Genomic DNA, 25,625 nt, shown 5'->3' on the forward strand with positions numbered 1-25,625 from the left:
TGGCCATTGGTTCCTCTCATTTAGATGATTTCATTTATCTCACTGGCATTGCAAAAACAACCTGCTACAAAGTTGCTAGTGAAATCCAGGACCTTTGAAACCAAGTCATTGTTTGACCTGGAATGGTTTTCAGATTGATAGTTGTTTCCAGCAAACCTCAGTTGTTTTCACTTCTCTAGGAAAATCTCTTTGATGTCACCCAAGAATCAGTGATACCAACTTTACCCAAGACTTGCATCAGCTTTCATGTGTCGAGGCAAATTTGTTTGAAGTCAACCCAGACTTAAATAGACATGACTCAAATAGAAATGATCATGGTAGGTATCGAAAACTGCCTCGTAATTGCTCTTTCTAGAATCAGGCTGTCTCCAAGTTCCTTGTGTGTGGGCAGTCGAGTGCCTGAGAGGCACTTCCATCTGCCTGGCAGCTCTTCTACCACCAGCTCACTTGCAAATAGAACTCTAGAAGAACTGCAGCACAAATAGACCAGAAGGACTGAAATTTTCTAGTACTGAATTGATGATTCTAGAGAGGAACTATTTTGTTTGTCTCTAAATGAACAAACTCTACCTTCACCTTCTATTGGCCTTTGTGTTTCATCTGTGGACCTTTTCTTTAGTGTTCTTACTCACTGACCAGTATCTCCCCACAACTGAAGAAGACTTGTGGCATACTCTTCCTAGATTTTTCCTTCAAATCCCATTTTCTTTTTTTCTCTTTAGAATGTATCTTTAACTTTTAATTTTAAGATAATCATAGGTTCACATGAAATTATAAGAAATACTAAAAAGAAATACTTGTACCTCTCCCTGATTTCTCCCAGTGGTAACATCTTGTACAGCTAAGTCCCAGTTTCTTGAGTATTTCCTGCTAAGCTCCCTTCTTGTCCCTCTTCTCCTGACTCTTCTGCATGATCTGGTTCTAAGTAGATGTGTGCAAGGACTGTGTTCTTGGAGTGGATTAGCCTGGTTTGTGTCCCTCCCAGTCCTCAGTAGGGAATATGCAAGTGGCAAGATCTGCCAGGATCTTCAGACCAAGGTCTTGGGTGAAGCATGTACTATGAAGTCTCTGCTGTGTTCAGACTGCTACAGCAAGATTACATGTAAGTGTTGAAACATGTGGCCTAGATGGTAAGGGCTCTACCAGTCTACACAGATCTAAATGTCCTTGGACTGAAGAAGACTATATAGCCAGAGATGTTGAAGCAGCTTCATAGCACTAGTATGGTTTGACCCAGTGGGAAGGGAGGGAGAAAATGTCTCCAGAAGGAGCAGCCCTTCAGAGAAGTCAGGTAGTGGGAATGAGCCCTGGAGCCATAAGAGATGCCCCAATGGGGTCCTCCTGATGATAGATTGGAGAGGGTGACCTGTACAATGGGGTAAGAGTAGTGCCGTCTTCCTTTTAGCTAAATTGGAAGTTATTCCTCCAGATTGAATCAACATTTTTTGAGCACCTATGTTGCAGCAAAAATTAAGGATAAAATTCAAAGAGAACAAGAGACCTTGCAATAAGTAAACAGGTACATAAATTCTTATTCAAATGCATACCAGATGCAAAGTTCTCCAGGAAACCCAGGAGGCAGTGGTAGCCAACAAAGCTTCATGAAAGAAGTGACAATTTCATGTGGCCCTAAATGGTAATCAAATATACTAGGTGGTAATGGTGAGAGGAGACAATTGGAGCTGGGGATATGATTCTGAGTAAAGAGCACAGTATGTGCAATGACATGGGGCATGCAAAAGGACAGAGTATACTAATGCACAGGGTATGCAAAAAGGCGAGGTGTGTCCTAGGTGTCCTAAAATGGAGCAGGTGGCCAGGCTGGAAAAGCAGACAGACTTAGAACAGATTAGGAAAAGTCTTTTTTTTTTTTTTTTTTTTTTTTTTTTTTTTTTTTTTTTTTTTTTTTTTTTAAGGAAAAGTCTTGTTTGTCATTCTTAGGAGTCTAACCCTTATCTCGGGGGAAGCAGAGATTCATCCAAGATTTATGCACAAAGTCAGGTGACACATTCGGATTGCTTTTCCAGAATGTTTATTTGGAAATGGAATGTAGTGAAAGAGATGGATATCCCAGAGACCATTGGGAAACTCTTGCTATAGCTGGGTAGAAATCATAAGAGTTTGAACTGGGACACTAAGGAGCGCATCTTTTCCCCCTAGAAATAGAAGAATCAGATTGGACTTGAAAATCCACAAAATGACAAAACAAGTTTGAAAAGTAAAGAATGGTTAAAGATTCTGCAACAAAAACATGAACCAAAAGAAATGGCATACTGATATTTTTATTAGATATAACAGAATTAATAGAAAAAGAAAAATAATTGGGGTAAAAACAGAAACTACATAAATGAAAAAAAGGAGCAACCCATTGAGATGTTATAATGCCATGAACCTGTAGGCACCCCATAAAACAACTTCAAAATATAGAAGGTCATTGCTCAGGTAGAATGAATAGGAATCGTTTAGGAATTAGATGTGGAGAATGAAGCAGCAGAGGTGTTGGAGTGTTTGAGGTCTGATAGGACATACATTAATGGATGTGAGTGCCCAGAGGGCAAGCTTAGTTGTAGGTGAAGTGCTCCTGTCATACTCCTAAATATATAGAAGAGAGATCTAGACTGGACATAAAGATTTGAGAATTATCGGTGTATATTTTCAGCCAAGCCCTTGGGATTAAATAAAACCATGTAAGAAATGTAAGACAGCATGATGAGCTGATGGTGGTACCATAATGCCATCTTGCTTTTGTATGGTATTGTGGCAAATGCTTTCAAAACATGTCAGCACATTTACATTGTGAGATAGATGCATCTTTATCATTCCTTGTGCATTATAGTTTATTCTTCTGCATGTAGTCTTTGTGGTCCTCTGCAAGGGCACCTGCAGAGTATAGAGTTTGTGTTGTGTTTCACCCCAAGATGAAACACTGTGGTGCCTTGGTTATCACCCCTAATCCAAGGGGTCCTCATGTATAGCTTCTTTAGGGGATAAAAGTGACAAAATCATATCAGACAAGATCCCATAGGGGATATGATTTTGTTAAGGGAGTTTCAAAGGGAAGAATGGCTTAGTTTGGTGGAAACAACCCAAGGAAAGAATTCGTGGAGGGAAGGTGTATTTCTGGCTCCAAATCTAGGTCTGGAGAACATATTTCACAAAGTAGGCAAATTTAGTTTGTGACTGTGCTGGCATTGCTTTTCTCTGCCTCTCCTAAGGCCAGTATAGCCAGCAGTGACCTGTGAACTACTCTTCCCAGGAACAGTTTATAAGAGTAGAAGGCCAAACCAAGCCAAGTCTTTGACTGGCCAACTAGCAGGAGAACCCCAAGCATTGTGGAGATGTAGGATGGCATCCCCAAAGGGATTCAATGGGTCACAGGCTCCTGGAGTGGAAGGGTCCAAGTCCAAAACCAGAAGTTTGAATGGGAAATTAAAGATGGTCAGTTGGTTAAGAACCAAAACAGGGTTAAAGGTCTCTATGGGCACCACTTTGTTTTTAGCCATTAGAAAAGTGATTTAAATGTAACCTAGTTTACTGAAGATTGGTTTAAGCAAATCTGCTGTTTTCAGGTGCTCTTAATAATTCATTGTGGGGTAGGCAATGCAGGTGGACTTGTCTGCCCACACCTGCAAGGGAAGTGATCCAGCCTTATTTAAAATTCTGAGAGTAAAGCAATAGCGCCTAACTGGTTTCATCATCTCAGTGCAAGCCAAGTGAATAAGCTGTGTCCAAACTACCTTGTAAAATGTGTTCTCCTCTCTTTGGTCTGGGATGTTCTAGAGATCTGTATGTGTGTGTCTTCTGGGGAAGGATGGGTTTGAATTGAGAAATTATTTCTCTCAGTTATCACCACAACTAGGGCAGATGTCAAGTTTCAACCTTGATCACTGCAGGAGCATTGTTAGCTACCTTTTGCCCTCTTCTATGGTAGGAAATAAATGTGTGGTGAAAGTTCCAGCAAGCCAAATTATAGATGGCTTTCAGTGCTGAGATAGGGAAAGGAAATAGGTATATCTGAATTCTAATTAGACCCTCTTTCTATTTTTCCCAACTAAAGAGAGATGATCCACAAGGGCCTTGGTCCCTTTGGTGAGAACTACAGCCACTGCCAGAACAAGGGATAGATATGTGGAAAGTGGCCAGTGGGCTGTCCTTTTGTCATCTTAGAACAGCTGCAAGCCTGTTACTGTATAATTCTGGGGCAAGGCATTTCAGATGAACAAAGCTAAACCCAGACCTTGATTTGAGATTCCAACTCTTAGAAACTCTTCCTAAGCAGAGTAGTTTCCTTCCTGACCCAAGAAGGAAGCAGAGACTAGCAATGGTGGAGCAGTTACAAACTGAATTTGCCTACTTCATGAAATACTTTGTCCATGACACTGGCTTCACAGCACCTAAGTGGAAGGCATTTCCAAATCTACTCTAAAGAACTGTCAATTTAAACAACATTAAATAACCCAACGCTATGCCCTAAAGAAATTTTAAGAAACCTTGTGTCAATCACCTTTTCATCACTATGACCAAAATACCTGACAAGAACAACTTAGAGGAAGAAAAATTTATTTAGGCTCATAGTTTCAGAAGTCTCAACCCATGGTTGGACAACTCCATTGCTCTGGGCCTATGCTGAAGTATAACATCATGGTGGAAGAGCATAGCAGAGGAGTGGTACTCCACTCATGGCCACCAGAAAGCAGAGGGAGAGAATAGGGAAAGGATAACAGAGAAATTGCATCCTTCCAGGCCATTCCCCCAGTGATCCACCTCCTCTAGCTGCACCCCAACTACCTAGTTATCAGCCAGTTAGTCCATTCAATCTAGGAAGCACTGACTAGGTTACAGTTCTCATAATCTCATCATTGCACCTCAGAACATTCCTGCATTAACACAGGAACTTTGGGGGAAACACCTCATATCTAATCCTCTTATTTAACAAAGTATGAATCACATTTCCAAGTGTTGTGTTTTTGTATTTTTATTTTGTTTTATTTTTACTGTTCACCTGTTGTGATGAAAACCACTCCTGCTTTTCCTGCATGTGTGGTGACATCACAACTGATGGCTTCCACTGGTCTTCCTGGGATCCTGCTGACCCCAGTGAGGGGCCTCTGGCCTCCTTGGTGGCTGAGGCTCTTTCTACCCTTGTGTTTTCCCACATGCGCTCTGATCAGAGTGGCCTGGGGCTTCCTTCTGTACTACAGTGCAAGAGGATGCAGCTGTCAAAATAAAAATAGCTCATCAGATTGCTCCACAATGGCAGGCATGGGGGAGGGGTGTGGCGAAGTCTGGCCTGAGAAGGAAGGCCCTGGACCACTAGTTCTTCCTTCTTTTTTTTCCTTTTGGTACCAGGGATTGAACCAAACCAGTGAGGGGTGCTCAACTATTGAGCCACATCCCCAGCCTCTTACTTCTTTGTAATTTAGAGACAGGGTCTCACTAAGTTGCTGGGGCTGGCTTTGAACTTACAATCCTTCTGCCTCAGCTTCCCAAATTGCTTGGATTATAGGCATGCACCACCATGCCCAGCTCTGGAACACTGGTTCTTAAGCAGAGTGAGGAACATGCTCTCCTGCCACAACTGCCGTATTAACATCAGGCATTGCCGTGGAGCACAGCAGTACAGTCTCCAGTAATTCATTTTACCACATTGTGGAGGGATGCTCCTCTTTGTGTGGAAGTGAATGGAAGAATGCCATCCTCTGCGTGAGATTTTTTTCTGACCAGAACTCCCATGGCCCTTCTGTGTGACCCATGCTTGGATCTTCACCACATCTGAGCTGTGTACATCATGACCCTGAGCCCTGCCTTTGGAGGACTAGCCAGCCCTTGAGGACAGTCTGTCAGCATTTGCCTCATTCTCAAAACAAACATTTCTGGGGTCTGATCCCAGAGAAAGGACATGGAGTTAGGCTCAGGGGTCATGAAAGTGGTTAGAAAGGGTTTCCTCAATGCGGCACATTATGTCCAAGCCTGAAGACAAAAAGCCACCTGCAAAGCCACTAACTCACACTGCAGTTGAATTATCTTTCTGTCATAAACAAGGGCACCTGAGTGCTCATTTGTTTAGTCATCTGCAAAAGAAGAAAAAATAAACCCTGGCACAAAGAGCCATTTAAGGAAGGTGGTTATATCCCACTCAGAAGGTGAGGCTGACTCAGATAGGAGCACTCATGGAGGAACAGCTGGCACTCACTTAGCCCAGTCTGTGATGCTGCATTTGATGGTAACTGGGCAGAGAAAACTGCCATTGAGGGATAGCCATTGATCACAGACCTGCCATCAATAATTTATTGAGCACCCACTGTGTATTGGCACTATAGAGTTTTTACATATTCAATCTAATTTCCTGTTTTAAAAATTCCTATATTCAAGGTAAATTCCTCTGTTTCTCTTTCTAGCAGAGCAAGGAATAGACCCAAGCACAGCTCTTGATTAAGGAAGCATTCTAAGAAATCAGTGTGTTCCATCAGATACCATTTAAATAGGAAGAAAGTATGATATGCAAAATGAACTTCAAGTCATCAGAATGATTTTGTGAGATGAATCTCTAGACAAGGACTCAGCATAGTTATGTCTCTCAGGGCCCAGGGAGTAAGGATTTAGGACTTTGAGGGCTAGATAGTAAGTGGGTATAACTGTGCCTCAGTAAACACAGGCCTCAGTTTACCCACCTGGGCTTCCCTGACAGGTAGCTAGGAGAAACCTCTGTGACTGAGTGAGCATGCTCCCAGGAAGTCAGGTCAGGCTTGAACTTGGGACTGTTGTCCCCGAGTTTATTGCAGTCCTGAAAATGTCCAAGCATTTTAGCCTGGTATTCACCTGTTATGATTTTGCATTGTTAGTAAGCCCACTTACTACATGCTGCTGGGACCATTGATAGTGTGTAATAGAGGTAAAGAGGATGCTTAGGCCTTGTAAGACTGCTGTTGCTACTCTGAAGCCTACTGCAGGTGCCTTGGCCAGCCTAGGAACAACACTTTTAGGGCACATTGGATGGGTGGCCATAAGTTTAAAATTCTAAAAATATACCTGTGTTCTCAGGCATATGCTTCCCTCAGTAGCAAGCATTTACTGATGATATGTAAGAGCTAGGAGACCAGTAGAAAGGTGATTACCATAAGACCTGGCCATTCCAGGTTTTGGGGGTCTAATGAAGACATTGGACATTCACAAGCAATCATCACCCTCTGTTCTGGACCACAGCACCTGTGTGAAGGTCATATCATCTGGCATTCAGAACAGGGAGCTGGAGTCTTGCAGGAAATAGAGACTGAGGAGATGAGGGGAACTGGTACATCAGGGATGCTTTCACTAAGGAACAGCCATTGGGATGAGCCCTAAGGCAGAGGATATTCTAGAGAGATGAAACTCTGGGAACTCAGGGGTTGCAGGAAAGTATAGGACATTTGGAGAGACTCAGGCAGCTCAGTGTCCCTGGAGCTGGGGACAGAGCACAGAAGTAGAGGTTAGGAAGGGGGCTTATAGATAAGTGGTAAAGGACTTTGAAGATGAAGCATCTTCATTTTTCACGTAAGGAGAAACCACTGAATATGTTGTAGCCATACATGATCCGACAAAAAAAAAAAAAAAAATCTTCTGTAGAGAGAATGTTTTCCTTAATGATTTTCATAGAACACTCCTAAAACGTCAATTAGTGATTTATCTGCTGATTCATGGCCACTTTTTGATAATATTTATTTAGCAATAACCTGCAAGAAGTGATATGCAGAATGCTTTGATTTGAACTGTCTGCTGAAACTGGCCCCAGTTTTCATGAGTCATAATCATGTACATCATCAGGTCCTCACACTGAACTGAAATTACAGCAGAGGCTTTCGGTGGTGAGATGGAGCTGGTGTGAATCTTTTCTCTGCCTTCCCATAACCCACCCCATGTTGGCTAAAGGAAATCCTATGTACTGATGAGGCCCACTTTAGCATTTCATTGAAATACCTTGAACAAAAATAAGCATTGAGTCCTCATCTGTTGATCTGCCGAGTCAAATGTATGTCATTTTTTGACTAACCTGAAAGAAGCCAGCAGGTGTAGGAGGTTTCTCATTTGCATCTTGTCTCACAAAATCAAGCCCAAGGCTAAATCTTGTCTGTCCACTCTGACCTTCCTACCCACTCCCCACCCCACCAAGGACCACAGAGTTCTTGGAAGTTGTTATTTGTAGCAGTGCTGCCTAAATTTAGTGCATGCAGGAAGAATCAGTGGCAAATGGTTTCTTCAAGAAAATGCCTCTTCAATTTAGAATCTAGGCTTAAAACTTGTATTACATAGCATAACAGAGGATCATATTTATCTTCAGTGGTGATTGTCTACAGTAATTTCTTTGAATTTTGCTGTGGTACTAACAATAAAAAAGAGGGGGCAAAGAATCTTGCCCCCTTGACCTTACTGTTTTTTTATGCTGTCTTCTGTGTCTTACTCCGTAGAAATACATATGTACTTTCTGAACGTAATTTCTAGAGATGTGATTTTGACTTCTGTTTTTTACCTTTAATATGTTTCTACAAATGTTATAGGCTATGTGTAATTCTTATTTGAGGAGAAACATTAATCAAAATGCATGGGCCAGGTGCTTCATTTGTCTCGCACACACATACTTGAGGTGGCACTCTTTATAAGCCTTCTGTGGAATAGAGACACTCAAAGAGAAGCCTGTATAAAGGAGACTGAGATGGTCCAACTGCATTGAGTGTACAAGAGCAATTTTAAGTCAGCAATTGCCATCTCTTGGATCTGTGACTTTCAAGAGTCCAGGCTAATTTTTCAGCGTTTACTTACTGTTAGGTTTAGATACAAGTACAGAAGTCATCAGATTTACAGAGACAGAAAGGAGAGGGTAGTTGTAAGGGCTGGGAATAGGAGGAATGGGGAGTTAGTTGAATGAGTACAGAGTTGCAGTTTTGGAAGATGAGAAAGTTTGGAGATAGTGATGATGGTTGTACAACCATGAGGATGTACTTTATTGCCATGACAATGATCAAGATGGTATCTGGGCTCAATGGTAGGTACATGCCTGTAGTTCTAGCTTCTTGGGAGGCTAAAGCAGGAGGATTGCTTGAGTCCAGGTGTTCAAGATCAGCCTGGGCAGCATTGTTTGATTCCATCTCAAAAAAATAATCATAAAAATAAACAAAATGATCAAATGGTAAGTTTATGTGTGTTTTGCCATGACTTAAAAAAAAAAAAAAAAAAAAAAAGGTACCATGAGTGGTTTTCTTCAAAGGAAGAAGCCCCTTTCTTCTTCGTTTTTGTAACTGTGTATAAGCTGCAGCCTACCTTCTGATCAGGTGAGGGTAGTCCAAATTTAAATTTTGTTTTAAATTTTATTTTTCTCTTTGGGGGCCAGTTTTTTCTGGAATTTGATAAAATTAGATTGTGATAGGTTCTCTCACTTGTTCCACTCAACTCACTGATGGGTGTTTGATAATCAGTAGGAAGAGTTTGTGTGTAGGTATGTATATGTAAACTACGAAGGCCACACATATGTGCAGGTATATGTATGTAAACTAGGAAAGTCAGCTCAACACTTCCCCAACACTTCCTAAATGGACTTACATGTCAAAGAAAAGATGATCTCTGTTGGAGGAACCCCCTTGGGTTGGCCTGTGCTGTGTCTGGTACTGGATAGGCTAAGATGAGAAACCAAGGGTCCTAATCATGATATTTTTGTTGGCAGCTAAAATAACTTTTCCATTGTGTGAATGCCCTGGTTTTGGTCCCTTTGGGAACTTACTCCCCTCCTACTTATATTTTAAAATAGGCTCCTGCAGGGATGCACTTACGGTCTTTTTATAAAAATAGACACATAAGAAATATAGATACATATGGGGTACAATGTGACATCTCACGATATGTATACAGTGTATCTATCATATGAGGGTAACTGGCATATGCTCTATCTGACAGTTGTTTTTAGTGTTGGTAACAGTTAAAATCCACTCTACTAGATGTTTTGGAATACACAATTATTTATTGCCAACCATCATTATACTACTATGCTGTAGACCATAAAAGTGATTTCTCCTATCCCACTATTCCCTGTACCCACGTAACATCCTCTCTGTCACCCCCTCCCCATACCCTTCCAAGGCTCTGGGAACCACTAAACTACTCTCTGCTTCTACATATAAGATCATGCAGGTTTTCTCTGCCCCTGACTTACTTCACTTAACATACTGTCTGCCAGGTCCATCCACATTGCTGCAAATGATGAGACAAAAGATCTACTCCATAGCTGACTTCCATTAGCCTTCCTAATGAAAGAGTGAGAGGGCTGGATTTTTCTTTTGAAAAGTAGACTGTCAGCTGAGTTTTTCAGAAGACTCTCACAATGTTTCAGAAAGAGAAAAACAGTGAGTTTTAGAAATTGTACTTGAAACAAGCGAGAGTTTGATCTCTTTTCTAGTCTTATAATCAGAATCTCAGCCCTGCTTTTCAAAGCTCATGCCTGTGTATCGTTTTAAGTGTAGTCTTTAGTTTCAGGCCCAAAGAAAGGCCAAAACTTTACTTTTGGTGGTTACTATACTCATTGAAACAGAAAACTGAAAATATATTAAAACTTTAAAGAATATGGACTTGGACAGCTTTGACCTTTGGTTCACACAGAGCTTCTGGAAAACTTTCTGAACTTTCTTCTCAGCCCAGTTGATGTCTATTATGTCTTTGAAACCCTAAGCACAAAAATGTCACCAGAAATCTTTCCTTGGCAATCAACTCCTAATCTTTTTACTTCTTTTCAGTGCTTTCCCAATTTTTACTTTGCATGTCTTCATACTAATTGAAGTGATATTTTGGTATAATGAATATTCAGTACATGGTGAGGTTGCCTCAAAGTAGGTAGAGACTTTTTTTTTAATTCCTTCTCCTTTTCCTCTCTCTAGTGTCCACCTCATCAGTATTTCTGGACTTCTCTGGACATGTTAAGCCATTCAGAGGTCATATAATCCAAAGAAATTAGCTGCTGTTCTTTCTTTGTCCACCACAGAAATCATGACAGTCTTAGAGCATCAGCAGGGCCCTTTCTATTAACAGAGCTTTTTTTATTCATTGCAATACAAAACAAGCCTTGTGCATTGAAAAGCCACAATGACATCTAATAGTTCCATAAAAATTTAATGTTAATTGACTTTCACCAGTCCACTTTTTTGAAACTTCATGGAGAGTGCTGAGTTTTTATTTATTTACAATTTTAATTTCAAGGGAGAAGATAACCAGTTTCACTTTTATGCATTTTCAGGATATTAAGAGGTAACATAAGGAAGTGAACACTGTGTAGCAAATGCTATACCCCCAGAAACATTGCTGTTTTTATTCCATTGTTTTCAGATTGTTCTAGAATTTTTATACTTTCTTTAATCTATTAGCTTGCTATACTTTTATAAATTATAAATTATATAGCTATAATTTAGCTAAACATACCCTACCCTTTATTTCTGTCTCTCTACAAATTTCACCACCAGGGAGCAATCCTTTATGCAAGTCATATTAGAAGAAACATCTATTCCACGTCACATTAAAACTTTAGTGCAACTGCACTCATTAGTACCAGGATAACTTTGAGTCCAGCTTTCTTATGGCCCTGGGGTCTGTGTGCTGCTTTCTGAATTAGTAACTAACTGTCATTAATAGTGCACATGTGCAGGCATCTGATGCCTTTTTTTAAGTAGCTCAAGTTCTGTAGTCTGTGGCCTTTAAGAGATCTTGCTTTGTTAATGACTAAACCAAGATAAATAGATGTTCTTGGGCAGCAAGCAGCTGAACCTTTTTGACAGTTTGACTCCTGCGACTGAATTTGCATACTACTTATTGTAGATTGCAGTGAAGTGGTTCTCATCCAGTTGTAGTAGACAGGAGGTAGGCTGGTGTCACTGGAGTGTGTATAGAAAGCATGCCCTTTGGCTGGGTGCAGTGGCACAAGCCTGTAATCCCAGTGTCTCAGAAGACTAAGGCAGGAGGATCACAAATTCAAAGCCAGCCTCAGCAACTTAGCAAGACCCTGTCTCAAATTATAAAGGGGTGGGGATGTGACTTGCTGGTTAAGTTCTCTAGGTTCAATCCCCAGTACCTAAAAGAAAAAAGAAAAGAAAACATACCCTTTATTTGCCTAGTGTGGCCTAAAACCCATCTTTTCCATTTCTGTGGTCCCAGGATAAGGAATGAGTTTTTGACAATATTTCTTCCTTAGCACTATTGTGATCTTTGTAGGAATTGATTTTCACTTTGTTTTCAGCACTCAGCAGACCTTTAGTGAACACCTGTCAGGTGTCATTCCAGGGAAGTTTATTATTATTGTTATTCTGTCTTTTTGAGAAAATTCAATTTTAAGTTTTATGTTCTCTGTCCAGCCTTAACAGCAGATAGTCCCCAAACTTTGTTCCTCTTTAGAATTTGCACAGTAGGAAGCTGTAGCTGTCACTTGCTCTTCCCAGCTAAGCAGGCGAGGGGTCCTGCACAACCAAATGTTTCCTCCTCATCTTCTATACCTCTGAAGGGAAAATACCCTTTGCCATCTTCCTGTGGTTGGCAGATTTTCCTGCCCCCTGACAGGGCTCTCCTGCTTTGTGGGGCCAACCTCTGTCCTTTGTTGTACCAGGCAGCAACTAAGGGAATATGCTTAAAAGAAGCACATTGTTTTCTACTCAACCTGCTGTTGGCATTATGGTGAAGGCTCTTAATAGGCAAAGAGCTATTTAACCTACCTCTGTCCATTTCTTTCTTCCCTTCATCAGTTCTTTCCTCTCAGTACAAGACTGGACTGATTTTAGATTCTGCTCAAATGTAGAGGTTGTCTGTCAACATTTTTGACAGGCAGGCATTTTCCTTATTACAGAGCATTCTCTTTGGAGCCTTTGCTCTATTGAAGTTGCTGAGACTGCAAACAGCAGTAGCAGGGGAGGTGGACACTTGAGAATCCTCCTGTCCCTCTGGAAGTATGTCCTGAAAGGAGGTTGGAGGAAGCATGTGGGAGGAAGGAATTTCACAAGCTCCTGGGCTGGATCCAACTGCCAACTCTCACTTAAAAGGAAAAAAAAAAAAAAAAAAAAAATCAGTCATTTCAATAGTGGCTGTAGGAAATGATTAGTGGATGTATCTAGACCAACAAGCTTGTTTGGACTCTATGGAGGGAAAGAATGAAATTACTTTTTTTTTTTTCTTTCCCTTGCAGTAGCATTTTCTTCTTAATAGTCTTGCCCTTTCCACCACAGCATAATACCTGTCTGGGTTTGGAGGGGCTTTAGAATGTGAGACAACTGATTGACATTCCCAGCAAAACACAGCCTCCAGAGAGTCCAGGAAAAAATAAGGACAGAGACAGAAGGAAGCTGGGTGTGGGGTGTGACAAGTGAAAGCTGAATGAGGGATAATCTACTGCTTCCCTTTCCTCTTCTGCCAGCTGATCAATAAGTTCAACCATTAGCAAGCTAAAAGCCCATTTTATCTCAGATAAAATGTTCCCATTTGGGTAAGCAGCAGTAAAATTCTTCTTCAAGAACCCAAGGAGCCTTTACTGGAATACATAATGATTAGCTACATGATTTGTAGTGGTTTTATCTTCAAATCATGATTAAATGATTTGGTTGTTTCTTCAAAGTTGGAAAAGCATACCCAGAAACTGTGCAGGGGAAAAACTTTTTTTCTCACCTCTCCTAATTGTGAGATGGGAAACAGGGGTTTCCATCTGTCAGGTCAGATCTCCCTCTGAGCCAGTTTCAGCAGGAAGGGGTTTATTAAGAAGAAATGGTTGAAAGTTATGGTGTGCTCAGCAAAGCTGGAGAAATAGGTTCTAGAACAATAGCAGACCTGATCACACAGTAGCCAGATGAGCTCCAGAGCCCACTGTGCCACCACCTGCACCTGCAAAGCTTGCACCCTTCACCAACTTGTCCCTTCCCCTTTCCTGCCCACTAGTTCCAAGTCCATCTCCTGGGTGTCAGATCAATGAAAACTGATCATGTGTCTTCACCCTAAGCAGCAGGGGAAATGGAGAATGGAGTTCCTCAGCCCGTATTGGAAAAGTCAGATTCATACTGTAAGGAACTAGCAAAGTGTGGATTAAAATGTTCCTTCCAAGATTATTATTAGTAAATACAGCACATAAATTCCTAATAATAGGAGTTAGCAGAATTTAATGAAAAATTACCAATCTTCTGAGAAATTTGGGATTGCCTATATTACCATTCTGCATATCTGTCCTTTGTGTGTTCTCGTTTATTGGTTATTTTTCTAATTTCTAATGTTTTTACCTTTATTTTCTGAGACATGACTGTATTCTGTAGTATTAGGCAATTACAGGAGGAAGGGTTTAAAAATGATTCATCTAATTCTTTTTTTTTCTTTTTTTCTTTTTTTTTTTTTTTTTTGGTACTGAGGATTGAACCCAGGGCCTTCTGCTTGCAAGACAAGCACTCTACCAACTGAGCTATATCCTCAACCCCATCTAATTCTTTAGACATATTCTCCTGCAACTATTACTGGGATTTTTATATTTTGTATTTTTACTTGATATGGAAGACCTCTTGAACTATCACATCAGTCCCTCTGATAGAGCAATGAGACTGGTTTTTGATAAATCTCAAATTTAGCATGATTTTTGTAGCACAAATTTACATAAACTTTTTTTATTTTATAGAGAACTAGATGAAGTTTGTTTGTTTTTTTTTTTTTTTTCCAAATTAAGCCATTATTTTTGAAGAGAAATGTTAATTTGGTACCCAAACTTACTGTTCTGGAAAACAGGCAAAATGAAGCAAATTATTTCAAAGAATATAAAACTCCTATTGTAAAATTGTAGCTGTCATGATACTAAAATTAACATAGAAAGCTATAATATGACAATACAGTTTTCAACCATTGTGCTAAAGTTTTGACTAACAGTGCTTCCTTTTTGAATTTTCAGGATTCTAAATGACATATATAGAAAATATGGAATGTGTACAAGTATCTAAGACGATAGTTTTGAAACTTGTTGACACTCATCGAAAAGTACTGTTATCACTTTATTGAAGTTCTTTGAATTTTGTCTTAACCTACAAGCTGTTTGCAAACTAGACCATGAATATTTATAGGGAAGACCACAGAAAAGAACCAGGAACTTTAATTAGTTTTTCTCCAGTTCCTTGGCAACAAAAGACGAATGAAAAACTTCTCCTTTTCATTTAAAAAAATTTTTTTTACTTTTTGACCTGAGTAAATAGCTATAGTTTCTTTAAATATTTTTATCCACTGACTATAATATTTTCATTTTTATTTATATATATTTTTATCATTTTACAGGGAGTTAAATACCTGTGTATTCCAGCAGCAGATTCACCATCTCAAAACCTGTAAGTTTTTTGTTTTCCTATACTATCTAGAAATACTAAAAATGAATACTGGACTGTAAAGTCACATAAGTAAAGGACTGTGAGAGCCCAGGGGACCCTTTAGTCCCTACACAACTTTGTCCCAGAGAAGAAGTAACAACTCAACCTGCAGAGTTCCAGCTGGCAGCTTGATGGATGGAATGTCCACAAGAAGGATCTAATTTTTAAAAAGGATACCTGAAACCAAACCTGTAGCATGCTCATCTTTTCTCTACAAGCAAATCCCTGCTGTTATATATAATTGTAGTACACCAATAAAAAATAAATTTAAAGAAAATTGTGAGTTTTGTCTGAAGCAGAACTGTCCAATAGAAATCTCGTGTGAGCCACAGGAACACAAATGTAAGCCACATAAGTAATTTTAAACTTCCCAGAAATCACAGTTTAAAAAGCAAAAAGAAATAAACAGCATTAATTCTAATAATATATTTTAATTAACTCAGTCTATCTGAAATATGAGCATTTCAGTAAGTTCTCAATATATTAAGTTTACCAGATATTTTTGGATTATTTTATTGTACTTTGTCTCAGGAATCTGGTGTGCTCTTTCACACTAACAGCTCATCTCATCTTGAACTGTCTTAATTTTAAGTGCTCAATAGCCACATGGGATAGTGACCATCATGTGGAAAAGCACACTTTTAAAGCCTGTCCAAGTTGGGTGAATAGATCTTTCCAGTTTAGGAAAATCCAGTTCTCTGTTTCTTCACAGTTAAAGACATCTTTATGTCATTTTGATCCTTTTTGTACCTATAAAGAACGATTCACAATTGTTACCCTTTCCAGATAGCAACAGTCATGTGAAGAATGATAATATTAGGTTTTATCAGGGAAGGGGCAGGGTTCCAGAGACCCACAGCAGTTATGACTGTAACATTAATCCTTTGCTGTCCAGAAATGACCCCAGAAAAGATATGACAGGCAATAGATTATAGTATCCTGAAGCATGGATTTTCCCTTTGCAGACTGACAGGCTGGGTACAGAAGTTCTTAGCCATGCCAAGCCAGCAGATGAGCACAGCCTCTGATTTCAGACTGGCCCAGTGCTGGACATTGGGAGTCAAATGCACAATAACCCTCCTAGAATTATATGTTGTTGATTTCAAAGGAAAGTTGTAAGCTCTGAACATGCTTGGGAGTTTGGGGGTTCACAGCCTTGTCAGAATTCATCCCTCTTAGCTCCTGAGTGCTAGTGCATGCATACCCTATATATCAGTAGTATAAACCACATACTTGTATTACCTGTCCAAAGAGACTGACCTCTCTGAAAGTCATCAGAGACTGGAACATCATTCCACCTTGAATTTTCACTGTAGAAGAGCAAAGAAATGCAAGAATTTTGTGATATCTACCTGTTTGAAAAAAATGCAGGGCTAGACTCAGGATGATGTGGGGAAGTATGAGGTGGCAGGGCAGTGGACAGGTGACATAGAGTTCAACCAAGAAAGGACACTGTAGGTAGGAAGTTTCCACACTGACTCTTGATGCTTCACAGAAAAATGAACCTTTAACATTGACCATGATGGAGGAGAGATTGTACTAGGAAAACAAAGTTGTAGGCTGGCCCTGGAAGGAGGAGAAGTATTAGACTTCCTTGGTTACTAGTCGTGTCAAGAAACAGAAGTGGTTGGAAGGGCCTGGTCTGTACGGAAGGAAGTGAGCCACTGCCTTTCTCTGAAGCCCACAGCATTCTTCTGCCCATGTTTTGGTGACTAATTTTAGAATAGTTGCTTTACTCTTATCTTGAACCAAGATTCTGCCATACTACTGAACTTGTCAATAGGTGATGGGAAGTTTGATTCTATAAAAAATTCACATTTTAACCCATTCAGGGTCAATCAGCTGTCAGGGCAGATGCCCACCTGTCCTGCTGCCCCAGTATATCACCTTTCTTAGGAGCTGTTATCTTCAAAGTCCCAGACAATGATCTTATTTAAGCATTGAGGGTTCTGCATTTTAGACAAGTAAGAATAGACCTAGATGTCCAAAGATCTAAAACCAGTTCGATCTGTCTCAGGCAAGTCATTTTAACCCATCTACACCTCAGTTTCTTCCACCTGGAAAATGACTGCCTTTAGGATTTGAAGAGGCACGATCAGCATATGTATGTAAATGTATTCTCCATGAACTCAAGGCGCTTTAAAAAATAAGGGTTTATTTCTACTTAAAGTGTATTAGTGGTCTTAAGAGTTACAGAAAAGATTGTTGAAATAACAAGCTTTGGTGCCCAGGAAGCCCATTTATTACTTGGAAGATATACTCACATGGAAGGACAAAGTAGACAGAGGATATAACAGCTTTCTCTTCAAGTTCCAGGGTCTCATGGGTCATTTGAAATATTCTAACAAAATTAGCCCAAACACAGTCATTTCTGCGCCTTAAGGACTACTCCTAAGTTTTAATTAGCACTTTCATATCCCAAATATGTAAAGCAGTCCTGTGAAGCTTAGTCGTTCACCTCTTAACCCTTTTCTTGAATTTGAATGAAAGTGTGACTGGAATCCCAGTTCTAGCAGGCTTGGGGCATTTTGGAGCTGATGGGCAGAGAATGTGCTCGCATTGCTGTTTCTTGTGAAGTCTGACAATAGTAAAACTTCTCTTTTGGTTGGAAAAGGAAGTCAAGACCATAATTCATCAAAAGGGTTGGAAAGATGGACACCGTACAACTGAGAGTCTTGCTTATAGGCACTTGCATGACTCTTTGGGGAAACTTTTATTGTAAGTTCGTTGGTAACAGCAAAGCTTATGTGTATGGAGTGCTTTGGACACCTTAATTCCCATGGCTCTAAATATTATTACTGTATTGAAGTTACATGGAGATTGTGGAGTTGAGTTTGGAACTTCGAAGTATATACAGTTTGTTCAGAGATAGCCTATCAAAGAACTTGAGTTTGCTTTACATATTTTAAGTGTTCCACTGAGAAGCATTACATTCTTTTTAATGGTGAGAGTCTTAGGTCTGTTTTCTGTTGCTGTAACAAAATATCTAGGACTGGGTAATTTATACAGAAAAGAGGTTTATTTTGGCTTACAGTTCTGGAGTCAAAATCCAAGGTTGGGCCACTATATATCTGGTGAGGACTAATTCTGCTTCCATAATATGGCAGAAAGAGGAAGGACAAGCAAGTGTATACAGAAAAGAGAAAAGGAGGTCAGACTTTTGAGACACCTAACCATTCCTGTGAGAAAAGCATTAATTCATTTTTGAAGGATCTCTCCCTATCGTCCAAACACCTCCTGCCAGACCCCACCTTCCAATACTGCTGCACTAATGTGATTAAGGCTCCAACACATGAATTTGCAGGGGCCACACTCAAATGATAGCAATGAGAATGCTTTCATGATATAATCAAAGATTAACCTAAAGTTAATGCTTGGCTCTCTGTGACTTAATCTTTTAGAGTGTACTGTATTTATTACTCACCAAATATTAGGCACTAACAATAAACCTTCACTTTCTGTATTATCAGCCAATGTGGATGATCAGGAAACAGATATTCTGAATGTTCTGTGTAACAAAAACCAGAGAAATTATGTCTGTCACTTGTAAAGCATGCTCTGGGGAACCTAACAATTAGAAATAGTAGCTCTTTAGTCTGACTTCCTTGCATTTCTGATGCCTAAGAGTTCCTCTATTCAGTGACAAAATAAATTCTGGAAAACTGTATTATTTTAAACTTACATATCAATTTAAAATATGACTCCAAGTTTGAGTATAATTTAACACTTTATATTCTAAATCTTACTCTACAAATCCCTAAACCAACAGGAATTATGGCTAATATGCTTAGTAAGAGGTATGTGACCTTTGAAACTGACTGCTGTCACTTGACTGACAGTTGCTGCAAACTGCCCCAAAAGGTCAACTTTTTGTCTTGGCCTTAATCCTCAAGAATCTCCCTCTTTCATCTTCCAGGAACTTAAAATGCAGAAACCTGGTTTGAGATAACATTAAAATAAAATTTTAGCTCAGTTCCCCCAGCCACCTAGTCTTGCCAAGTCAGGAAATGTAAAGTTTAAGTTCTCAACATCCTAATAGCCCCACAGGCCCAGTGTGGTGTTTTGCATGATTTTGTTGTAATTAGAGGCATCCTCAAGTGTGTACTGAATGCACATACTGCTTGCTCCCCAAGTGACAGGTGTTAAAGGTTTGGTGAGTTTAACTTTTAGAAATATGCATTTGGTTTTGCTTTCTCTCTGCGTTTTCATAAATACATCTTTTTAATTTTCTCTCATCTACAAACTGCTTATCTCACAGGATTTTTATAGTATTAAGTGAGATGATAAAAACAAAATGTTTTTCATAAACACTAAGCATTTTCAAAAGTAAGATTATACTATCTATTCAAGCAAAGACTACTAATGTAATTTGAGAATGAATGGTTGGTTGTATATTTGCTCATTGTTATTTCAGTATATATTAAATTGGTAATCACTATGTAAATAATTGTCTTTTCTTCCTCCTTTGTCAAGTCCAAAGGAGTTTGGTGTTCACCAGGCAATAGAGTAACACACCTGTAGGTCATGCTTCCTTCTGGATGTGCTTAGCTTATTTTATGCAGACAGAACTTATAACAAATCTTTGTATGGAAGTAAAGGTTAACTGCAACCAAACAGAACAAGAATAGGGAACTTGACTTCATTGAAACAGCTCGTGGTGGCATAGTGCCTCAGATTTGTGCTTCTGCTTCAAATTGGAGTTGAGCAATAGAAGAACCCAGGCCGTGGGTATTTCCCATTGTGGAGGGTGTTTAATGACCAGAGCTCCGACTTATGTCATTGGCTTCCCTGGAAATTAGCCCCCCACCCCCTGCACACTGTCTGCAGCACACAGTTTTATACCAGTGAGCTCGTCTGCCTCCTGGCTTTTCCTGAAAAAAGCATTTCTAGGAATGTCTGCCAAACTTGGCCTTGTGCCTGTTTATGTGCATGAGTCAAGTTTCACAGTGGGACTCTGAGCAGTCCCCCTCATGGGTTTTGTTCATACCCCTGGACTGAGGAGTAGCCCTGTCATGGATGTCTCTGCAGCCCTTGCCCCCAACATACTGGAGGATGGGAGCCATGTCCCATTGGTTGTCTTGGATTTAACCCTTGTTATGGGCAGCCTGGAAGGAGGAAAGAAGCAGCAGGGAGTGGGGAACATCTCCCCTTTGCTTCCTAGGTTTTTTTCACACTCCTGCTCTGGACTCGGGATGGGTTTGAATATTGCCCAGCTGAGCATAACCTCCCTTTATTTTAAAGGTGTGGTGAGGTTCGCTGTTGACAGGGAGTTCAGTACCATAATATGTAGGAAGTCTGATTTCATCATACCTACAGTTTGCAATGTGCAGGTGTAAAAACAAGATATGAGGAGTTGCTCCTACTATGAGCCTTCAGTAAAGGGATTTAGTTATCCTCCTTGTTAAGACCTTGATGAGCACCAACTAGCCATGTCCCCAAGACTCCAAGTCCTGCCTTGGATCACAGTGGGTCTCTGCTAACTTCTACATCACTGTGATCTTCATAGTATATTCTGAGGGGCTCTGGTTTACTAATTCACCCAGGCAGTTGTCATTCATTTCTAGATTTGCTTTTGCTGTTTTGGCTGCCAGGTGCTCACTGACCCGATGCTGTCCAAACAGGAAGAGATCCCCAAGAAATAAGCAAGAGCAGAAGCTCCAGCTGCATGATGATATCTTGGGAATCATAGTGTGGACAGCCTGGTGAACAAAGGAGTGTGCCTTCTGGCCACCCCTGCAGCCAACCTGGATCTGCATTCCAACCTCCCCCACCTTCTGACCTGTCTACTGAGCACAGTGGCCTGTGGGGAGCACAGGCTACCCTGTATAACCTATGAGGCACGTAGATTTCTGGCTAGCAGCCTGGAACTAACTACTTCTTGGCTACACAAGCTGGCTCAGGGTTTTATAAATTATTGAATTAGTTGCTGTTATCAGGGAGAGTGTATTTAGCCATAAATAGAATACCTGGCTGTGTTCTCAGGGATAGAGGCATTTGCTAGGAAACCTGGTAGTGGTGCTCCCAGGCAGGGGCAGTAGGACCCTAGATATACTCCAGGAGCCTGGCCTTTCTATCCTGCTGTCCTTCTACTCTGGGGAGTTGTCACTGTGATCACAGGTGGCTGATGCAGCCCTGAGCATGGTGTTTGCTTGTTCCTTGGCAAGAAACTGCAGGCAAAGATAGATCACTTTCCTTTTATTACGAAGGAAACACTTTTCCAGAAATCATCATGCACAGCGTCCCCTTTCCTTCTCCATGACCAATACTTGAGTAGAGAAAAATGGGCCATTTCCTGGGCCTGAGCACTTTGCTGCCCCACACAAAATCAGGGCAACTGGCCATGTCTTGCCACATATTCAGTACTTCCAGATAAGAATGCTTCACTGTCACCTCTGGGTAGCTGGTTTTTCTTGAGAGATAGGACGCTCTATCAGCACCAAGCCTTTCCTCCCTCCTGCAGCCCACAGTGGGATGCCCAGCACCCCACCTCACCCCTGCGCACACTCGGCTTTGCTGCCTGACTGCTGTGGGCTTCTGTTTTGAGGTCTCTTGGTACTAACACTACAGATTTTAAGAATATAGCAAGAATGCTTCCTTGCCTGCTGTGTACAAAACTAGTGTTTGGGAAAATGTTGCAGTTCTCGCTTTATAAATTTACATTCTGGGAGCATTTGTCTGTAGGAATGTTAAGGGAAACTGATCTTGCAATGCCATGCTAGTTAAATCCTCCAGTAAGAGTCTGGAATCTTTGGGTTACGTGAATTTTCCACTTTTGGTTATTGGCAGAACATGAGTGCCTGTGTTTCATATATATATATATGTATATGTATACATATATATATATATATATGAATATATACATATATGTAAATATATACATGTATGTATGTATGACATTTAAAATGTCTTCTACCTCCCATCCATCCCAATCTCAGTGTGCACCTCCAGTAAGGCTTTTGGGTGCCTTCTGCAGTCAACAGCTGAGAGTTGTTAAGACACATGTGAGCTTCCCATTCTGATTCATTTCACTTGCCCTCATTTTGCATTCAGAAACTACATCTTATTATCATTGTTTGCCTTGAAGCTTATCAGCATCCTAACCAGATGGTCAATACTCATTGTTTAAAAGGAAATGGATTTAGTTCATGGGTATCTTTTGGTGTTTTACTGCTTTAGGAACCAGTCAAAGCTAGAATATATTTAAGAAGCAGGTACTTGGTCCACTGGAGTACCTGTAGTTAATCTGCAGCTCAGTCCAGAATGCTGCGCATGTGGTACAGGGCATACACACCAGTTGGGAACTCATCAAAGTGGGTCCCCATACTTGTATCTTAAGTGATGCAGCATTTGAACTTGGCCTCTGAAAAGCTAATCAGCAAGAAGCGACCGTGCCTGTGAGCAAGGACACACAAGTGGGTGCTTCCTGAACAGTTAGGACCTGAACAAGTGACTAGTGAAAGGGTTGGCCCAAAAAGCTGAGGGTCAGAAAAGGAAGGTTTGTGGCATACCTCATCATTTAGGACTTCAGAGCAGGTTGATATTCATGGTCTGGTCCACCTTGTAGGGCATAATGCCTAATCTTGGAGTTGCATTCCCCAAGCCACATGGAGTGACAGAGCAGGAATTAGAGGTGAAATTTCCTTTTTCCCACAGCTCTCCAGTAACATACAGATAGAATTGACCAAAATCCAGGGAGTCCATTGTGGGAGGATCCTTTTATGCTTCTCAGATTGTCACAAGTAAACTAGCTGCTAGGACAGAGAGCACACATGGCCTGGACACCTTCCTTACCTGTCTTACTGTGACTCTGCAGCATTCATAGGCAGCACAAGGGTCCCTGGTTGAGCTGTTGATTCAGATTGAACATAGCGGACTGAGCGGGAACCACCAGTCAGTGATAGCTGTGCATTTCAGGGATGCCCTGTGGAGCAGTTCTAAACGTTCTAGACCATTGGTAGCCTTCCTGAGACCTCAGCATGCCTGTGACCTGTTCTAAGCCTAAGGCAGCCCCAGTCCCAGATAGTTGACCAGGTTTTGAAGGTGTGGGAATCTTGAGACCTTTCAGAAAGGTGGACTTTTTTTAGGTGTATTTTTCTTTTCATCATATGTTAAGTAAAGTCTGTTTCACTTCTCTGTCTTTCTCTCTCTCTTTTTATCCTGTGCCTAGGACAAGACATTTCAAAGAAAGTATTAAATTCATTCATGAGTGCCGACTCCAAGGTGAGGGCTGTCTGGTACACTGGTACGTATGTCTCTTTCTGAATAATACCTTAGTTAGCATGTTCTGCTTTGCTTGATGTCTTATGAGTGTCTTTCTCTGTGTAATTATTTCATCTAATGGTTTTTCCTAAACCCAGAGTCTCAAACATACATTTCACCTCTCCCCTGATATGCATTAGTCATTGCCTGCTTTTGTTGAAAGAGAACCCTACCTGGTTTTGCTCTTATTTTTTCCATTTCACTCACTGAGGATTTCTGTAGGGACTGGTAGGGTTACTGGTCAACAGACACTATCTTTTGCTAGCCTGCCTCTTAACATTTCATCAGAACAGCCTCCTATAGATGCTACCAATTCTGTAGGTTCATTTCTGAAACCTCAGTGACCTTTTCAAAACACTGTTTCTTCCTGGAGAATTTTGATTGCAAATGTGGGTGTTTAGTAATGTACTACCGTAACATTAATATCATCATTTCCTCTCCATTTACACACTGGAACTTTTATGTGTATTTGGCTTACTACTTTGCTTTGAAACAATCTAAATAGACTCTTAGAATTAACGTATTGACAACTATACACCTACATCCTTCTATATTATATAGCTGCATATAGAGATAGGTAGGTAGGTAGATAGAGTGTCAATGCTCCCTGTCCATGGGTTCTGAATCCATGATTCAACCCACCATGAATCAAAATCATTCAGGAAAAAAACATCACCTCTGTATGAAACATGTACAGAGTTTTTTCCTTGTCATTATTCCTTAAGCAATACCACTATTGACATGGCATTTACATTGTATTCCTATAAATCCAGAGATGATGTAAAGTATGCAAGAGGATATGTGTGGGTCCTGTGCAAATGCTATACCATTTTGTATAAGGGACCTGAACATTTTGCTATCTGGTTTGCATTCTGAAAACAATGTCCCGTAGACACCAACAGAGAACTGTGCACACACACTGTGGAAAAAAAAAAAAAAAAAAGATATTCTAAAATACTCAACCCAAGAGAATGCATGTAAAATTCTTGGTTTTATTCCTGGCAAATATTGTATCTGGCACATGGTAAGTTCTCAGGGAATGTCATTTGTGTTACCAGTAGTAATCATGGTAATAGCTAATTTGTCTAGGGAACCAGTAGTCAACATTCTGGATCCAGGGCTTTGTTGTCTATGAAGGTACAGGCCGGACATGCCCCCTTTCCATTTGAATAAGGTGTGGCATTAATCATCTCAAAGCACAACTGTCTTTTGACTTTCCCCAAAATAGCCACCCTTATAGCACAGAGCACTTTGGAAATGTGATGCCAATTCCTGGGAGTGTTGCTGGGAGGCTGCTGGTGGCAACCGTGCCAGGACAGAGGGAACCTATGCATGATAGCCAGAGAAGCCACTTAAGAAAACTGCAGTGTATTCTGAGGGCCAGTAAATCAAGTTGGGGGTGAAGGGGCATGAAATGTTTCAGTGGCTTCAAGAGTAGTGTTCTGCCAATTTATACAACTTTGAAATAGTGTAATTTTTCATTTTGCCTTTTAAAAGAGTAGGAAATGTAATACATACAAATGGTAGTTTTTTTATGTTCAGTTACATTTGACTTTAAAGGACCGGGAGGGTGCATTTGGAAGTAAATAAAGGGGAGTTCTGAAATTCTAATCCTGGGCTTTTCTAGGCTCTTAGTGAATTCAGATCCCCAGAGTTATAGCCCAAGAGGGTTTATTTTTATAAAACTCCCTTAGTGAAGAACCTGGTGAAGAACCACTACTTAGGAGTGGTATTATTATTATTATTTATATTTAAATGTGTGTTGGCCTGATAGTCTAGAAATTCACATTTCACACAGTTATATACACCTAATGATAAGGCTTTTCTAAAAATGAGACATTTGCTAGACTTCCCCATCTTAAACCGTTGCTAGAACACTCTAAGTCTGACAAAGCACTACCTTTCTATGACTGCCTTAATTTGCATATGTATTTTAGATTGGTCCCTATGTTAGTCAACTTTGTGTCACTGTGACCAGAATACCAGACT

At 40.4% G+C, this 25,625-nt stretch overlaps 1 protein-coding gene across 5 annotated transcripts in view; it reads left to right on the plus strand.

Annotated features, from left to right (window-relative positions):
• Dusp22 (dual specificity phosphatase 22) overlaps positions 1-25,625 on the plus strand; it is a 61,427-nt gene that overhangs the window by 31,180 nt on the left and 4,622 nt on the right. For all 5 annotated transcript variants that reach the window (XM_047558217.1, XM_047558216.1, XM_047558215.1 and 2 more), the window contains 2 exons: positions 15,289-15,338; positions 23,545-23,619. In XM_047558217.1, the coding sequence (XP_047414173.1) occupies positions 15,289-15,338; positions 23,545-23,619 (125 nt within the window). The remainder of the gene's footprint in view (positions 1-15,288; positions 15,339-23,544; positions 23,620-25,625) is intronic.

The sequence above is a fragment of the Sciurus carolinensis genome, chromosome 7 (assembly GCF_902686445.1).
Source record: "Sciurus carolinensis chromosome 7, mSciCar1.2, whole genome shotgun sequence".
NCBI classification, from domain to species: Eukaryota; Metazoa; Chordata; class Mammalia; order Rodentia; family Sciuridae; genus Sciurus; species Sciurus carolinensis.